The sequence below is a fragment of the Babesia bigemina genome (genome assembly GCF_000981445.1).
Source record: "Babesia bigemina genome assembly Bbig001, chromosome : III".
Lineage (NCBI taxonomy): Eukaryota > Apicomplexa > Aconoidasida > Piroplasmida > Babesiidae > Babesia > Babesia bigemina.
In genome coordinates, this window is record NC_027218.1 from 2,625,147 (window position 1) to 2,640,775 (window position 15,629).

Sequence of the window (15,629 nt, forward strand, 5' to 3'; positions counted from 1 at the left end):
CTGCTACCGAGGTAGAGCTTGTGGAAGGTATCCTGGCCGTGGCATGCAGGTCAACCGGTGTCAGTCGTTGAGTCAACCCCATCCATCACAGACCGTACAACGTTGGCGGCGCCGACAACCGCTGTAACATTTGTGTCTTAATGAATGCCTATGTGAGGCACATTGCTTGGTAAATCCGTTTATCATTTACTCTGTTACCATCAATGCCACGTAACCACGCCGTCCACCGGCCATCACGTCACAGTCCCGGTGACACTGAATAGAGATGCACGCGATAATACCATGTCAACCAATCATAACAGACAATTGAAGCGACCTAATGTGGTCGTACTCAGTCGCCTAGGTTGATGACCAATCACCCAGTTATACATCACTGGCCAGGCGAGATGCCGTAGACATCTCTCACAGGTAACTCACAACTCAGCTTACCGTATTCAGCCATCTCTTAAGTGGGCTACATGTGCATAGTTGTGCCTGGCAGCAGTCACGCTTTTCTCTCACCACGGTGCCATAGATGCTGCAGTAACACAACTAACCACTAGTGCTGTAGTGCGATCCATCACACGGCAAGTAATGACTACATTAATGTGGTAATGATTATTAAAGAACAAGTTGACCAATAGGGTCCTCGTCGAAGTAGTCGACGTCTTTGTATAGTGAAAGCATCTTCCGGCCTTTCGTGAGTAAGGCCTTGACGTCGATGTGGTGGGAAGCTTTAGTGCGAATAAGGTGTGATCGGATGTGGAGCACGTCCAGACGGTATAGCATCGTGTTGGCGAAGACGAGGAATGCGAGAGACCACATCGCGACGACGGTGAAGATGAATGGCTCCCGGATGCCGTAGAGGAAGTTGTCCATGCAGGTCATGAGATCTGCGATAGGCTTGCCGGTGATCACATCCTTAAGCTCACAAATGACATCTGAACATGTGAGTGACACCTGCGATCCCACCTCCGGCGGCGTGATCCCGTGTAGGTAGAGGAGGGGCAGTGCAGTGGAACACAGGTTGAGGGCTGAACACTTGCTGCTGCCACGATGTTTTTGCAAATCGTAGTACAGCTTTTGAAGTGACTCATGCAATCTGTTCGGCAGGTACACCGTCCAGCTGAGGTAGGTGTGGGCGAAGCTCTGGGAGTACAGGGCGTAGGCCCGGTAGGTGATGGGCGAGCAATGTTGAGGGCAGCTGTCGGGGTCACTGCCGCAGCCTACCAGTGTGGACAGGGTATGGGGATGGTCTTTGTCGTGGTTGTGATTGGAGATGGAGTTGAGGGACTCGGCGCCTCGGATGCGACGGACAGCGTCCAAGTCGTGGCGACCAAGATGGTCCCAGTCAGGGTAGTCGGCATGTGACTTGGTGATGGCAGTGCCTAGTGAGGAAAGTGCTTTCTGATCATAATTGTGCAACTCGATGCCGAAATTATGGAAGAAGGAAAGAAGCTCCCCGGTGGTGCGCGGCGTCCGCCTGGTGAGGCAGTTGAGGTAGGACGACAATGTGAGCAAGGGGTCACTGCCGCCGCAGCTGGGAGTGAGGATGGAGGAAATGGTGTTGCCAGTTTGTGAATCATTAGGCAAATCATCCTTCTTGAATCCCATCCTCACCCTGCTCTTGTGGCAGAGGTTGCACGGGTCGAAGAGGTGCGTCTTGAAGTCGCAGTCCCAGCTGTCAGTCAGGAAGGACTGGAGGGGGGACTTGGAAGCAGTGATGTCGCTGCCGTACTCATCATTTTTCCAACCACCACTTAGTTTATTCCGATTACACTGCGACTTCAGGAATTGCAACTGGTGGTGGCAGGCGTACACGTAGTCACGCAGCTGACAGAGGAGACAGGCGGGGTCGGGGGAATAATGAAACTTACTATATACTGATTCAAAGTCGGTGGGAGACCAGGCGTTTTTGGAATTCATACGCATTATGCCATTGAGTACGTGTGCTGAGTAGAGACAAGCCTCGGTAAGGGTGTCGGCGATATGAGATGCGGACAAGGAGGATAGATCCCCGTTGACCTGGAGGGCATACTTAGGGTAGAATGTATCGCCGTTGATTTCATTGAGTATATTTTCCATGTGCCTCTCCATTTTGGCAATAAGTCCGTACGCATTGAGACCGACCAGCCAGAAGAGCATGGCCTTGACGTTGGTGGGAGGCGGTAGATGGTCGGAGTATGGTAAAGGGGGGAGGGTTGATGAGGTGGCAGAATCATAGACGTAATTCCATGGATTGTTGCACATGTTGGGGTTAGGATCCATAGTAAATCCGTAATTCTTAAAAACACCTAAATAGTTGGAATGATCGGTGTCTGAATTAGGATCCATGTTTGGAATTGCATAATCTGGCAAGGCAGGTTCTATTGAATTTGATGGCGTCTGAGAATTACCTAATTCTTTAAATCCGTATATAATTCTGGAATAATGCGGTTTTTCGATTTCTAAATGGATTGTTGGATGCGGAGGCATCGCAGTGTCAAAACCGCCATTGGGCATCGGTAACAGCTGGTTGGATTTCGGAATGGGTGCTCCAGTGACCATTGGTAATGTCGATACCGTCGAATGATCAGGTGATTCCAGGAGATTAAAGGCAGTCTTGGAAAAAAGTGGTACACCAGTTACGGCTTCGGCAGCCTCTCGTTGTCTTCGGTATTCTACTTCTTTAAAGTAATTTATGGCATCAAGGGTTCTTTTTATCTCTTGTTGATGCTCTTCCTGTGAGTTATTAATTTTTTCATTTTGTTCTTGATAATGTTGTTCCCACTGCTTCTGCTTATCCCGCTGTATATTCGTAGCTTGGTCGTACGCCTGTAATTGCACATATCGCTCATGTTCATGTTTACTGGGAGACTCATGCTTAATCTCTTCACCATCGAGGTAGTCAACACCAACAACGGGTTCACCGTCGAAACCTGTAGTTATTAATTTTTGTCTTTCTTCCTCTTCTAGAAGGGTTTTAATCTCCTGTAACACTTTATTTTCCGAATTTTTCACTTCCTCAACTGATTTTAGGATGTCGTTGGCCTGCATATTGACGTATGCCTGGTGATCTACCTTTTCTTTGATAAGTTGTCTTTCATCATGAGCTTGAAGTCTGGTTTGCCTATTTTTTTCTTCTTCGTCGAACGACGTATCCGGAATTGCAACACCATCCATTGTCACATCAAACGGATCTGAAATGGCATAACCGTCAAGACTATTCAACGGATTGTATCCTCTAGAGATATCATAATCCGCATATGTTGCAGGGTGATTCCCCTTTCCACTCCACCTAGGTCGCTGAGGAGTTTGAGGTAATACACCAGGATGATGGCTGTTAGGTTGAAGCGAAAGACCAGGGGAATTAAGACCGCTCGCATTTTGAAGTGCGGAATGATCTTGCGTTTGTATATTTGGCAGTGTCGGTTGTCCAAATGTTTCTCGTATGTTTTTTTCTTGTACATCCTGCCATATATTATGCAGCTTTTCATTTAATGATTGTATCTTTTCTTCCATGTTTTTAGCAGCTTTGTCGTTTCGTTCAGCTTGTTTCTTAAATATATGTGCATTGTTTTTCAACAATTGTCCGTAATGTTCCAAAAGTTGTTGTTGGGGAGATAATGTTTTTACCTTTTCTACACCCCCTCCAGCTCCACCGCCACTTTGACCAACACCCAGAGCCGAATCGGCAATAGCAGATACAGCAGAACTGTCACCTGCACCTGGATGCGTACCTTGAACGCTTCGTTGAGCAGCGCCAGAAGCACCCGCCTGCCCACCCAGGCCCTTATCACTACTGGAACCAGGGACACCAGTTGACTGAGGGCCTGGAGATTGAGCAGTTGGAGGTTGATGAGACGCAGGGACTTGAGCGCCAGCAAGCTGTTGACTTGTAAGACTACCGCCATTTGTACCTTTACTCGTATCACCTTGCTGACCAGCGCCAGAAAGGCCCTGACCACCATTGTTACCAGATCCACCAGATGACGCAGTGCCTGGTGATGGAGCACCTGGAGTCTGAGGATGCCCAGTTGATGAAGATCCACCAACCTTTAGACCCGCACCACCACCGCCATTTGCACTCCCACCCCCGCCACTGGGCTGACTAGGGGAGGCAGGGGCTGCAGGAGTAATGGGAGGAGGGGCGTGAGGTGAGGTCACAGGCGAATCTAGAGATGCAGTCTGTTGGGATTTAACAGTTGGTTTCCCTGGTGAAGCGGCAGGCTCTGGAGACACTGAACCACCAGGCCCTTTCTTGCCTCGATCACCTTGAGACCCTGGCGCTCCTGCACTACCGGTAGGCGGAGATGAAGATGTGCCGACAGATGAAGTTCCAGGTTTTGCTCCACTTTGACTAGTATTTTGATTTGTACTTCCTCCAGCATTCTTAGCTTGGGGCTTCGTAACCTCAGTTTTGGTGGCCACGGGCTTTGCAGCCTCCGTTTTAGTGGCTTCGGTTTTGGTGACAAGGGGTTGACATGAGTTTCTGTATGTTCCATCCAAAATATCTTTAAGCTTTCCCAGCAGTCCATCTAGCTGGCGGAACATTTGAAGTATTCGATCCCATTTATTTAAATTCGGAGGCTTGTGCCACACGTTCCATTTGCTCCCGTCAAAAATGAACCCATGGGTATAGAGGTGATCCTTGGCAAATGATCGAAGTGTAGATATATCAGCAGTATGAGGTATCATGTCTTTCAATACGTTTGCAGCAGCCGGCAAATTCCCACTAAACCACTTCGCGGCCTCAGTAGCTAATTTAACATGCTCTTTAGGTATGCTAGCTCTACCCGTAAAAGAAAATCCTGCTCCCGTCAGCGTATCGATGTGTTCTTTCAGAAGTTGACAATGACTTTTTAAATCTTGCCAACATATTGTGCGTCCAAGTCCCTTCTCTAACGCCGTTTTAAACGCCCCGCCGTCAAGTTCCGTCCTCTTGGTAACCAACTGGCAAAATGTGTACACCAGAAGTACAGTGTTCCCAGTGTTGAAGGTATTCCACTCTTTTCCCAAAGTTGTCAATATAACATTTCGAAAATGATCATGCACTCCCTTTCCTCTACCATCACGCTCCTTATTCAAAATTTTTTTTAAATCCTCTACTAGTCTGCTACCCTGTACATTATTAAGCTCTCCGGCACTGAATCCTCCGGCAAGAATGTTATTCCTATTAGTCAAAAACGTTTGAAAATCTCCGGACTTGATGGACTTTGTAGCCCATCCCCCACCTCCAACATTGCTAAACGCTTCGTCCACGTGGTACTGTATGAAAGAAAGCGCAGCAAGCAACTTAGGAGTGCATTCTAAAAGAGCTTCGAGAATATGCTTTCGATCACGTGTTGTTACTTTATAAGTGCCCAGCATCGTAACTTCCGCAGATAATGTTTTATATAGCAGCGAGACATTTGCAAGAAATTTAAAAAATTCCTTTTGCAATGGGCCTTTAAGTCCGGACATTTGCGGAAAATAAGGCGTCAATCTTTGAACAAACTCAGTTACCACATCTTTCTTTGGACCTCCACCGTTATTCAACCACTCAAAGAACTCAAAGCAGTGCTTAAGAGTGGTGAGCCGAATTTTCGCCATCCTTTCCACTTCCAATGATTCAATAAGCTAATTCTACAGAACAGCAAAGTTGGCATTCAGATTATGTTGACCAGGACACAGCAAGGGGGTCAGAGCTCTGTCGCTATTCCCCTTACTAAACACCCTATCCAATCCATTTAGTGCACTAGGTGAAAAGGCTACAAAGCGCCAAGCTGAGTGGCAGAGGTATGTCACGGCGCAAAAGCCTAACACGACAAGCGTGGAACCGCAGCCAATCACTTGTCCACTCCGCCCTCGTAGACAACATGACAGACTGAAACGATACCACCATCCCACCTACCTGAGAAGGGAAGGCAGCACGTCTATGTATTTGGCAAGATTGTATCGTGACTGGCATGAACGGCTGGAGCACGGAGCACTCCATGAGGGTTCCGGGCGGAATATAGGATGCCTACCCTCACCCCGCATTGTCACGCCTCTGCAGCGTCTCACATCGGCGTTTTGCGAACATTAGGGCACCCACAATGCAGCGTGCCTCTGTCGCCCGGATAGACACCAGTGCCTCATTTTAGCATCACCCCAATGGCCACTTGAGATTGCGGACATTACCCCACTTTGCCCTGGCCAAACGAGGTGCATATTATATATTGCTGCATCAATCGATGCACGAAGTTTTTGCATTCCAATGCTACATCTGTTCGTAATATTGTCACAGCGACAACGTCGCCCACTATACCCCCTCACTCACAGTCCAGCAGCATTGCACCATAATACAGATGACGTTGCCAACTTCAGCTAAGGACTTAGCTCACTCACTAAGTAGACAATCCATTGGCAGTAGTCCCATTATTAAGACATTCGTGATGTTTAGACTAAATCACTATTGCTGCTAACTCTTCACATGCCGACCACATTGCTCTCACCCCGTATTGAGCTGAGGGGCATAGAGAGTGTTTCACTGGCTTTCGCCACTCACCCCATTTTCCAAATCTTGGTCATCGTCATCTGATTCTGAGCTTCTCACTATGAAGCATTGTCTGATATCCTCCTACCATGCCATCAGGCCGTGAGCTAGTGGCTTAGTCCGATGGTGCCGAGGATCCAACGCTTTGAAATTGTTGGAATGCCTCACTGCGACGTTACATATCATTTGATTATGCGCATCGTATATACAATGATCGGGTAACGATACCTTTTTAGGATATTCCTCCGGTTGGCTGACCTGGCTAGGCAGTTACTGCCGGTAATTGCTAAAGAAAATTGGACTACCGAAACCCATATCTAGACTTCACCAAGTGTTCATTGTTATGTGTAAGTTACGTTGCCGATGTTTCAGTTTGTGAGCAATTGAGCTAGCCACTGTATCCCATCTTCTCACTTTAGAAGTGCAAAATGTAGAGCAAATGCGTAACGGTACGTAAATAGATTTCACCTCATTACAACGCTAACGGAGTACTACGCCACTCATACACGACTTAGATAACAGCGGACAAAGCAGCCAAATCAGCACCAGCATTTACCGCATTCTGCCATAAGCTAATGCCACCATTAAAGACAAACCAACAGCTCGACCAACACGAACTATGACAATTAAATTGCCTAATCGAAATACGAGTTACCAAATGTGAGTTCAGTATTACTTGGCGTAGTAATCCTCGATCTGTTTTGTGGAGAGAACGACGCCCTTGATAGTGACGCAGCGACACTCTGCCCTATCAGGAGACACCTCTCTGCAACTCAAGACATACAACAAACGGGACATAATACAAGCACAGTTACAAAAGACTAGTATCACTAGTCTGGAAATGAAAACAACAAACAAAAAAATCTGGTGAAGCTGAAGACGTGCAAGATGCGGATTTCGAAGGAGCTGGTGAAGCTCAGAGGGAGGCGTTCACGTAACAAATAAGATACGATCTGGTATTTCTGTGATAGGGTATGTGATTCCTGGATATTATTACCACTTATTGAATTGCCCTTGTTGCCGGACAGGGTGGATGCGAACACACGGCACCAATAGCGTTCGGCAACGAACCGACGTGGATCCCGCATCGCATACGAAAAGGGTGCACGTAATAAGTTACTAACAGGTGCAAAAGGGGTTGCGAAATAAACGTCAGGCGTAGAATACTGTTTAACTTGAAACAGCCTTAACCTCATAATGACGGTGCTTGCCATGCCGACAGCATTCTGTGTCACTACAGCTCCTTGGAAGCTGTGCGTGTAGTAGTAACTTCAGCCAATGAAGTGAAATGCCAACACGTCTTGATGTGCCTTCGAGTTGCTATCTGTAATGCAAAACATTTGAAGGCGTCAGATGCTTGTTTGTATACAAGCTCACAATTTAGAAAACCTGCAACGCCCATAACATCCAACATTAAATAACGTGTAGTACCTAGCCTTAATATTCAGTAGCTCCAGTAATGTTGATGAGCAATGTCCGGCAGTCCATGTCAAGCCACGCTAGACACGGGGGCAGGTCATACAAAGACACCTTAATGCGATGGTTATATATAAAGCATGCATGATAATATGCTTTGTTGTGATGCAGTGACTCAAATTGGCAATTGCGAAGTGTAAGCTTCTAGCTAATAGCGGATTCAGTAACAGCCCACATAATGATGGGATGGGCAACAACAACAGCTCGAAATCTTCATATTGGGATGACAATCAATAATACGATGGCAAACATGTTGAGAAGTGGTGAGTCGCCGAAGCAGGTGAACAGCGTTCGAAAAAACTCAGTTCAACGTGGGGTTTGACACCATCACGGTTGGGATTTGCATCTCAGTGTAACATTGAGTGATAAGGATTAACGACAAAACGTTATGTGAGACGCTATGCATAGTATTGTTATCATTTCTAAGTTGAGAAAACAAAAATTGCCTACTGAAGTGAGACGCCGTTTTTTGGGTAGCATAATATGCGTGCCGGACGACAGGTGGGGCCAATAATCCAGCAGCATCGCAATCATTTTAATGATCCATCACGAATGCAACATGGACAGTGATTAATACAGTGCGTCCATTTCTTTTGGAGTCTAAGAACCTGCAATACATTTGCTCAGGTATATGTGAGGCAAGGTAAGCATTCTACATATACCCCCCCTATGGGACTGGTATCTCTGTACTGCATGACACGCGGCTGTGGTATGGCTGCCGGCAGACGGGTGTCGGTAGCTTGGCCCTGCGGGAACAGATTGGCGGTTATAGCGGTAAGGGTGCGTATTCGTGTAGTTGGTGAGTGCGTTGCTTAAGTGACTGATATTTTAGCAGGTTGAGGGGACTGGGAGGGGAAGATGTCTTATGAAGGGAAGTTGTGCCCGAAATGTAATAATGAATGTCGATCGCTGCAGGTGTGTAATTGTTGCTTCTGGTGTTGTATAGAATGCCGAGATAATGATTGCACATACTGTAAAAACTTCTATTATGAGCGCGAAACAGGCACCTTAAGCGACCACTGCCAACCACCGGAATGTAAGAAACAATGTAATAAGTGTAAGAAGCCAAACTGTGAATGTCCATGTTGCCGACTGAGACGCTCTAAATTCGCTCCATCGCAATCCACCTATTCTGACACTACGCAATATGTAACATCTGAGCAAACTTATTCTTCTGCGCGGTCGTTCGCCCATGACAGCTACTCCCCCAACGTCCTTCCCATCATCATCGCCGTCGTCGCCCTCATCATCTCCGTATGCGTCATGATCGGCTTCCGCATTCGACCGTTCCACAGGGTCCGCGATTTCTGCGCCCGAAAAATGAACGGTTTGCGGAGGACTCATTGATAAGCTCCAACAATTTCAATTATCGCACTTATAACCCATCACTTTGGACTAATGGCGCAATGCTTTTTTGATAACGTATTCTCGATCGTTACATAATTACGCATCGTAAGACACGCAGCTATACGTTCACGGATTATGTCATGACATAGCATCCGATGCGCAATGACCAGTTAAACGGGACCTATCAAGACGAGATCTTGGACGCTTTCCACATGCGCTCGCACAGTATATCATTTATACACGTGTGTTTGATTGCTGCCTGGATGACGCCAGTGCCTATCTACCTAACCACATAACAGCAAGCTCGTAGACAATGTAGTTGACGTGTCATGTTTTCGACCCACCTTTTTATTATTCTGCATCACCGTGTTATATACCTGCATTAAGAATTTGGCGATACCATACGACGACGCGTTCCAATGCCACAATCCAATTATCTTTCATAAATCCAACGAGCCCATACAGTTTTCATACAGCGATATAACATTTCTCACCAATACACTAATTATATGCAGGAACAACACTTACAATTTGTGCGTAGGTTACTACCACATCACAACCGAAGATGAATAGATAAAGCTAAGATGTCGCTGTAACCCAAACACCCAACATGAGTTTTGTTTCTTGATGAAACACATCATTATAAAACCTTAGTAGAATCCACCGAAGTTACTAATCCAAAATTAGTCTCTGCTCAGCATAACCTCACAGACACGCCAAGCCAGTTAGTTACGCCATGATCAATATATCTGTTCGGCTTAGTATATTTAGCCAATTCCTCGAAAAGGGAGCGTTGTCGCTTATATATGGAACAATCAAATGATACTTTTGATTTCATCTGTCAGATTGTATATTCTGTGTTGTGGCTGCGCATGATTCGCGCTGGTTTTAGGGATTAGACGGATGACGAAATGAATGACTACAGTACATAAATTATGACCTATTAACGCATGATATACTGTTACAACAACTTGCTACTTTTTATACGTGCGTTAATTTAAGTTTATAGTGCCCTGTTTACAGTGGTGTGTCATCTTCACCAATCATGATTAGTCACAGCGTATTGCCTCCGGAACGATTTAGTTGCACTAATGACGCGCCAATATGGTGAAAAGTAGTCAAACCATATACTCTAAAAGACGCGTATCATGAGTAACATTTTTCACCACCCTGCAGTAGAGCAGCAGCCTTCCACTGCGCGGAACATGGAATCCAGCAGCGAATCCGTACCACACATTTGCATCTGCCATTACCTTTTTGTTTCGTTTTACAATGGTGTCGTTCAAAAACCGGTTTATGTCTGTAAACTCGTGGGTTCAGGGGTGTGTTCGTTATTACACATCAGGAACCAGCACGCGAAGCTGCGGCGCCAACTGGACAGGCTGCATCGGCAAATCGCAAAGGAAATAAAACTTGTATGTGTGTTGCAAATGCATCCCTCTAAGCAGTTGCAGCGTGTCAAGGTGGCCCGCAACGAGCTGGCGCAATGCGACTATTCGCGTGTGCTCTCAAATGCCAAGAATGCCCTCGTGGTGGGCGTGCTGTAAAACACCTCTTATTTTCACAGACCTATAGCACCGCTATTATCAACGGCGCAACTCGCGGCACGGAATCCGTTTCTGTAACAGGTAGTGTTGACCGTCCTTTATGCAGCCTGTGTTAGACAAGTCACTGGCAAAGCAGAAGGTCCTCTGTTCCCAGAGCGAGAAGAAAAGCCGCTCATCAACTTTCAAGAAGGAAGAATCTGAATTCAACAACTTCATCAATGGATTAATCCGGCGAGTGGACAAGTGTGCCGAGGTCCATCGGAAGGCCGATACTTACGACGAGGACATTCTCGATGCCCTATGTGCCACAAAGTGAAACACAATATTCGAATGTACTAAACTTTTAATTTTTACTGCACCTATAACGCTACTGGTGTGACTTAACAGGCCGCGGTTACGCGTTGCACTCCGGTCACGTTGGAAGGCAGCGCACGCTTTGCGACAATTTTCAATACCTTCCAATCGCAAAATATACATTTTATTAAACTTATGTTTTCTGAGGCACTTAAAGTCTATCGTCAGCCTCGGGATTGCAGTATATTGCCATGGATACCTTCCGAACATTTTGACCGCACTTTTTACCTCATTTTGGGCTTCGTTGGTGGAATCCTTGTGCCACAGCGAATATTGGCGCTGTGCATACGGTGTGTTGTTCTTCGGTGATTCCAGCCGCCTAAGTTAGCTCGGTTATATCGGCCCTGTAGGATACCGTAGCTGCTCCACCACCATGAAGAAGAAGGTGACGTCCGATATCCGGTCGCTCGTGGAGCACGCCGTGGAAACAGGAGAGCGCTGCCTGTTCGTAATTGTGGGCGACAAGGGCCGTTTGCAGGTGTCCAACTTGCACTACTTGCACCAGCGCGTTTCTGGTAACAAGGCCAAGGTGCTATGGTGCTACAAGAAAAACCTGGAGATGTCGTCGCACCATCGCAAGCGTCACAAGATGCAGAAGAAGCTTGCATACAAAGGTTTGTACGATGAGGCGACTGAGGACCCCTACGAGCTGTTCCTCCGTACCACGGAAATTCGCTACTGCTACTACAAGGAGTCCCAAAAGGTTCTTGGTCAAACATTTGGCTTCCTCGTACTCCAGGTATGTATAGTGTTGTTGGTTAATCCCATTTTCCGTAATTTGCGTAATGGCTTTATGAACGCCCATAGACAACTTAACATTTCTGTAGGACTTCGAGGCGCTAACTCCAAACGTGCTATGCCGCACAGTTGAGACTGTACAGGGTGGAGGCATTATAATCCTGCTGTTACACACGATGTCATCCCTGAACCAGCTATACGAGATTTCTATGGACATCCACGCCAAGCTCGTAAGCCACGGCCACAGCACTATCGAGCCAAGATTTGTGAAGCGTTTCATCTATTCGTTGGCCAGTGCGCGCAACACAATCGTCGTTGACGACGAACTTAACGTGCTGCCGATAGCCAAGATGACGCTGTCAGATTTGACTAAGTCGCGAAGCGATAAGAAGTTGAGCAAACTGCAGCTCTCTCTGAGCTCGAGTGAAGAGGACGCCCTGGAAATGAAGATTTTGACAAAGATTTCCACACTGTGTATCAAGCATGGCCAGTTGAAGGCTCTGATAACGCTGTTCAATGCAGTTTCAAAGGGCGCCGAGATCCAGCAGCGTCTTAACATAACAACGATCTTAAGCGCTCGTGGTAGGGGCAAGAGTGCGACCATCGGGTTGTTCCTATCATCGGCTTTGAACATGGGGTTCCGCAACATCCTGATCGTTGCCCCCGCCGTGGAAAATGTACAGACGCTATACAGCTTTTTGGAGAGCGGCTTGCAGTTGCTGGGCACGCCCGACAACTCCAAGGTGGTCGTGTCACGGAAAGACGGTTACGTGGAGTGCTTGACGCTCACCGTGAGGGGAAGCACATGCGTGAAGTTTGTAGAGTCGAGCACCATCGACCCTAAAGTGGGCGCCAACAACTACCTGTTCGACATACTGATCATTGAGGAGGCTGCGTCCATCCCTCTGCCAATCGTGGAATCATTATGCAAAAAAGGCATAGTCATAATTTCGTCCACAGTGGGCGGTTACGAGGGCACTGGCCGTTCGTTGAGCTTGAAGCTGATTGAGCGTTTCCGTAACACGATCCCGGACGCGCTCACCGAGATAACGCTGAAGGAGCCCATCCGTTACAGCAAAAACGACTCCATTGAGAACTGGCTCAACGGGGTGCTGTGTTTGGGCACCCCTGTGGATGATCCGAAGGAACGCACGACGTTACCACCTCCAAACAAGTGCCAACTGTATTTGGTGAACCGCGACGTGCTGTTTTCGTACCATTCCAAGGCCGAGTCCTTTTTGAACTCCATCACGGCGGTGTTGTCGTCATCGCATTACCGCAACTCCCCGGACGACCTGCTGCTGCTGAGCGATGCGCCCGCTCACAAGCTGTTTGTGCTTATGGCCCCGGGTTTGGAGTCGGAGGACCAGGATTCCGTATCCGCGCTGGAGAGCCGCGTTTTTTGCGTGCTGCACGTAGCCATTGAAGGCAGAATAAGCAAGCTGGTCGCGAAGGAGGCAGTAGCGCAGGGCACCACCAAGAAGAGCGGCGACCTGATTCCGTGGACCCTGACTCAGAACTTCTGCAGCGAGGACTTTTGTCAGCTGCTCGGCGTTCGCATAGTGCGCATCGCAGTGCCCCAGGCGCTGCAGAATATGGGATACGGATCGGAATGCCTCTCTCAGTTCATCAGCTGCGTCAATGGTGCGGTGAACCAGGTTCCCGCAAGTGATTCCCTGCTGGTGCCCGTGGATCCTGCCGCAGCCCTTGAGGATGGTGCCGAAAAGGTCGACTATGTTGGCACGTGCTTTGGATTAAACTCTCAGCTGCTCAAATACTGGATTAAACAATCGTTCAAGCCAGTTTACTGTAGACAGGTACCGAACGAGGCGACTGGCGAGTTTTCCATTATTTTGCTGCGCGCTACCGATAATGCCGCATCGGCATCCGAATCTGACGGAGCGCAGAAAGAATGGCTGAGCGAGTTCTGCTCCGACTTCTCAAGGCGCCTGCTCGGGCTATCTGGTTCGTGCTGGCGATCGCTGCCCGCCACTTTGGTGCTCATGCTGCTGACGGCCTCGAGTGAGCACATCAAGGCGCACGACGACAAGACGCTTCTAGAGGTGGTTAGTTGAATTATACATCATATAATTACGCACAGTTTACTTCTTTCGATTTGGGTCGGCTTGAGCGCTACTCTGCACAGCTTGCAGAGTTCACGTTGGTTACGGACCTGCTGCCCATAATGTGCCGCTTCGTGTTCGAGAAAAAAGTGGACATCTCGCTGTCCTACCTGCAGTGCGCCATACTGCTCGGTATCGGCTGCCAGGGCAAATCCCCGATGGCTCTATCGCAGGAGCTCAACATGCCGCTCAACCAGACTATGGCGCTGCTCCATAAGAGTGTGAGCAAGTTCTCCAAGAAGCTGAGTCAGCTGGAGAAGGAACAGGTCGCTAATTCTCTTTGAGTGCTGCCTTCTTTTTCGCGTTGCTTTGGTTGACATAATCTAGCCACAATATGGCGTCCGCCTCCCACTCCTTGAGGCGCGCCTCCAGCTTGTTGATTGTGCTTTGCTGCTGTTGTATGACGTCGTCCTTCCTCTTGACCAGCTTTTGCGTTTCTGCGTCCTTGCGGTACAAGGCAGTCACAAGCGCCTCCAGTGTGTTCGTCCCCGATTGCCGCAGAACCCCGTCCTCAGCAGGCCGGTCCGTCGGTGTCAGCTTGAGTAGCGGCATCTGCGATAAAAGCTGTGCCTGGTCTTGCAGCAACTGCTGGTACCTGTCCTGGTGCGCCTTGATTATACCGTTGAGATCCTGCTTTTCCGCTTCGAAGTTCTGTTCCACCGTTTTCTTCTGCTTCTGCAGGCGCTGGTTCTCTGACTTCAGGTACTCGATTTGCTTGCGCAACGCTGATGTTTCGGCAGCTGACTCCTCCTTGGTGGCTTTAAGCTGCTCCACCAACGAATCCAGCGTCTTAGCGTTGGGCTTCACCTCTCCCTTGATGACGTTTTCGAACTGTGTGAGGAAGTCGATCTGCTTCTGCATCGCCTGTATCTCAAGCTCGTGCTTTGACTCCGCCTTGAGGTAAATGTCGGCCATCTCCTCAAAGAGCAGCGCGAGGTTGTTGTCAGGCCCGAATGCATCGCATATCACGGAGTATATGGCGTCCATGATCTGCTCACAGTTTTGCCCGAACTCCTTGACATCGAGTGTCTTTATCGCCTCCAGCGCAGCTGCATACGCATTCGCCGCCTCCGAGTTACTCTCAGCGGTCTCCATCTGCGACATGAGTTGTCTGTTTTGTTCTCTGAGCTGCTCCACTTGTTGCTCCAGTGACTCGCGCTGCCTCCCCTCCGCTCCAAGTTTGAGGCTAAGCTGCTGCACATTTTCGACCAGGTCCTTTATACTTGTGTGTTTGCTCTGCACACACTCGTCGTTAGGGCCATCGAGCGCTGGGATGGTTTCCGATTCTGCGGTCGAGACCCTGTCTTGGTCCTGCTCCCTGCCCGTGTACCGCTTGACCTGCGCGCTATCGTCGAGGGCGTTCTTCGCCCACTCGACATCGTCTGCGCTGATAACGCCGAACAAGTACTCCTTGTTCCTGTTCTTGTCCTGCGGCGTGTGTTTTGCGCGATGTGTATGTCCTACCCTCGCGGCTGCCTTGCGCCTGGCGGCGACCACCTCGCTAAAGGCGCTGCACATTCTATTCGGGTCTAGGGGGAGTCAACATTCAAACATTGTTGGTTACTACTG

The 15,629-nt window shown here is 48.3% G+C and overlaps 5 protein-coding genes across 5 annotated transcripts; 3 read left to right on the forward strand and 2 right to left on the reverse strand.

Annotated features, from left to right (window-relative positions):
* Positions 1 to 600: 600 nt before the first annotated feature.
* Positions 601 to 5,550, reverse strand: BBBOND_0310650 (hypothetical protein; the record flags this gene model as incomplete). Its single annotated transcript, XM_012913894.1, has 1 exon — positions 601 to 5,550. One exon carries the CDS (start codon positions 5,548 to 5,550, stop codon positions 601 to 603), a length of 4,950 nt encoding a protein of 1,649 aa, XP_012769348.1.
* Positions 5,551 to 8,809: 3,259 nt separating this feature from the next.
* On the forward strand, positions 8,810 to 9,298 carry BBBOND_0310660 (hypothetical protein; the record flags this gene model as incomplete). The annotated part of the gene is made up of 1 exon (XM_012913895.1): positions 8,810 to 9,298. One exon carries the CDS (start codon positions 8,810 to 8,812, stop codon positions 9,296 to 9,298), a length of 489 nt encoding a protein of 162 aa, XP_012769349.1.
* A 1,272-nt stretch (positions 9,299 to 10,570) lies between these two features.
* Positions 10,571 to 11,161, forward strand: BBBOND_0310670 (hypothetical protein; the record flags this gene model as incomplete). The annotated part of the gene is made up of 5 exons (XM_012913896.1): positions 10,571 to 10,620; positions 10,644 to 10,713; positions 10,753 to 10,830; positions 10,866 to 10,938; positions 10,962 to 11,161. 5 exons carry the CDS (start codon positions 10,571 to 10,573, stop codon positions 11,159 to 11,161), a joined length of 471 nt encoding a protein of 156 aa, XP_012769350.1.
* A 411-nt stretch (positions 11,162 to 11,572) lies between these two features.
* Positions 11,573 to 14,344, forward strand: BBBOND_0310680 (ATPase domain containing protein, putative; the record flags this gene model as incomplete). The annotated part of the gene is made up of 3 exons (XM_012913897.1): positions 11,573 to 11,938; positions 12,027 to 14,003; positions 14,039 to 14,344. 3 exons carry the CDS (start codon positions 11,573 to 11,575, stop codon positions 14,342 to 14,344), a joined length of 2,649 nt encoding a protein of 882 aa, XP_012769351.1.
* On the reverse strand, positions 14,331 to 15,578 carry BBBOND_0310690 (hypothetical protein, conserved; the record flags this gene model as incomplete). Its single annotated transcript, XM_012913898.1, has 1 exon — positions 14,331 to 15,578. One exon carries the CDS (start codon positions 15,576 to 15,578, stop codon positions 14,331 to 14,333), a length of 1,248 nt encoding a protein of 415 aa, XP_012769352.1.
* Positions 15,579 to 15,629: the final 51 nt, after the last annotated feature.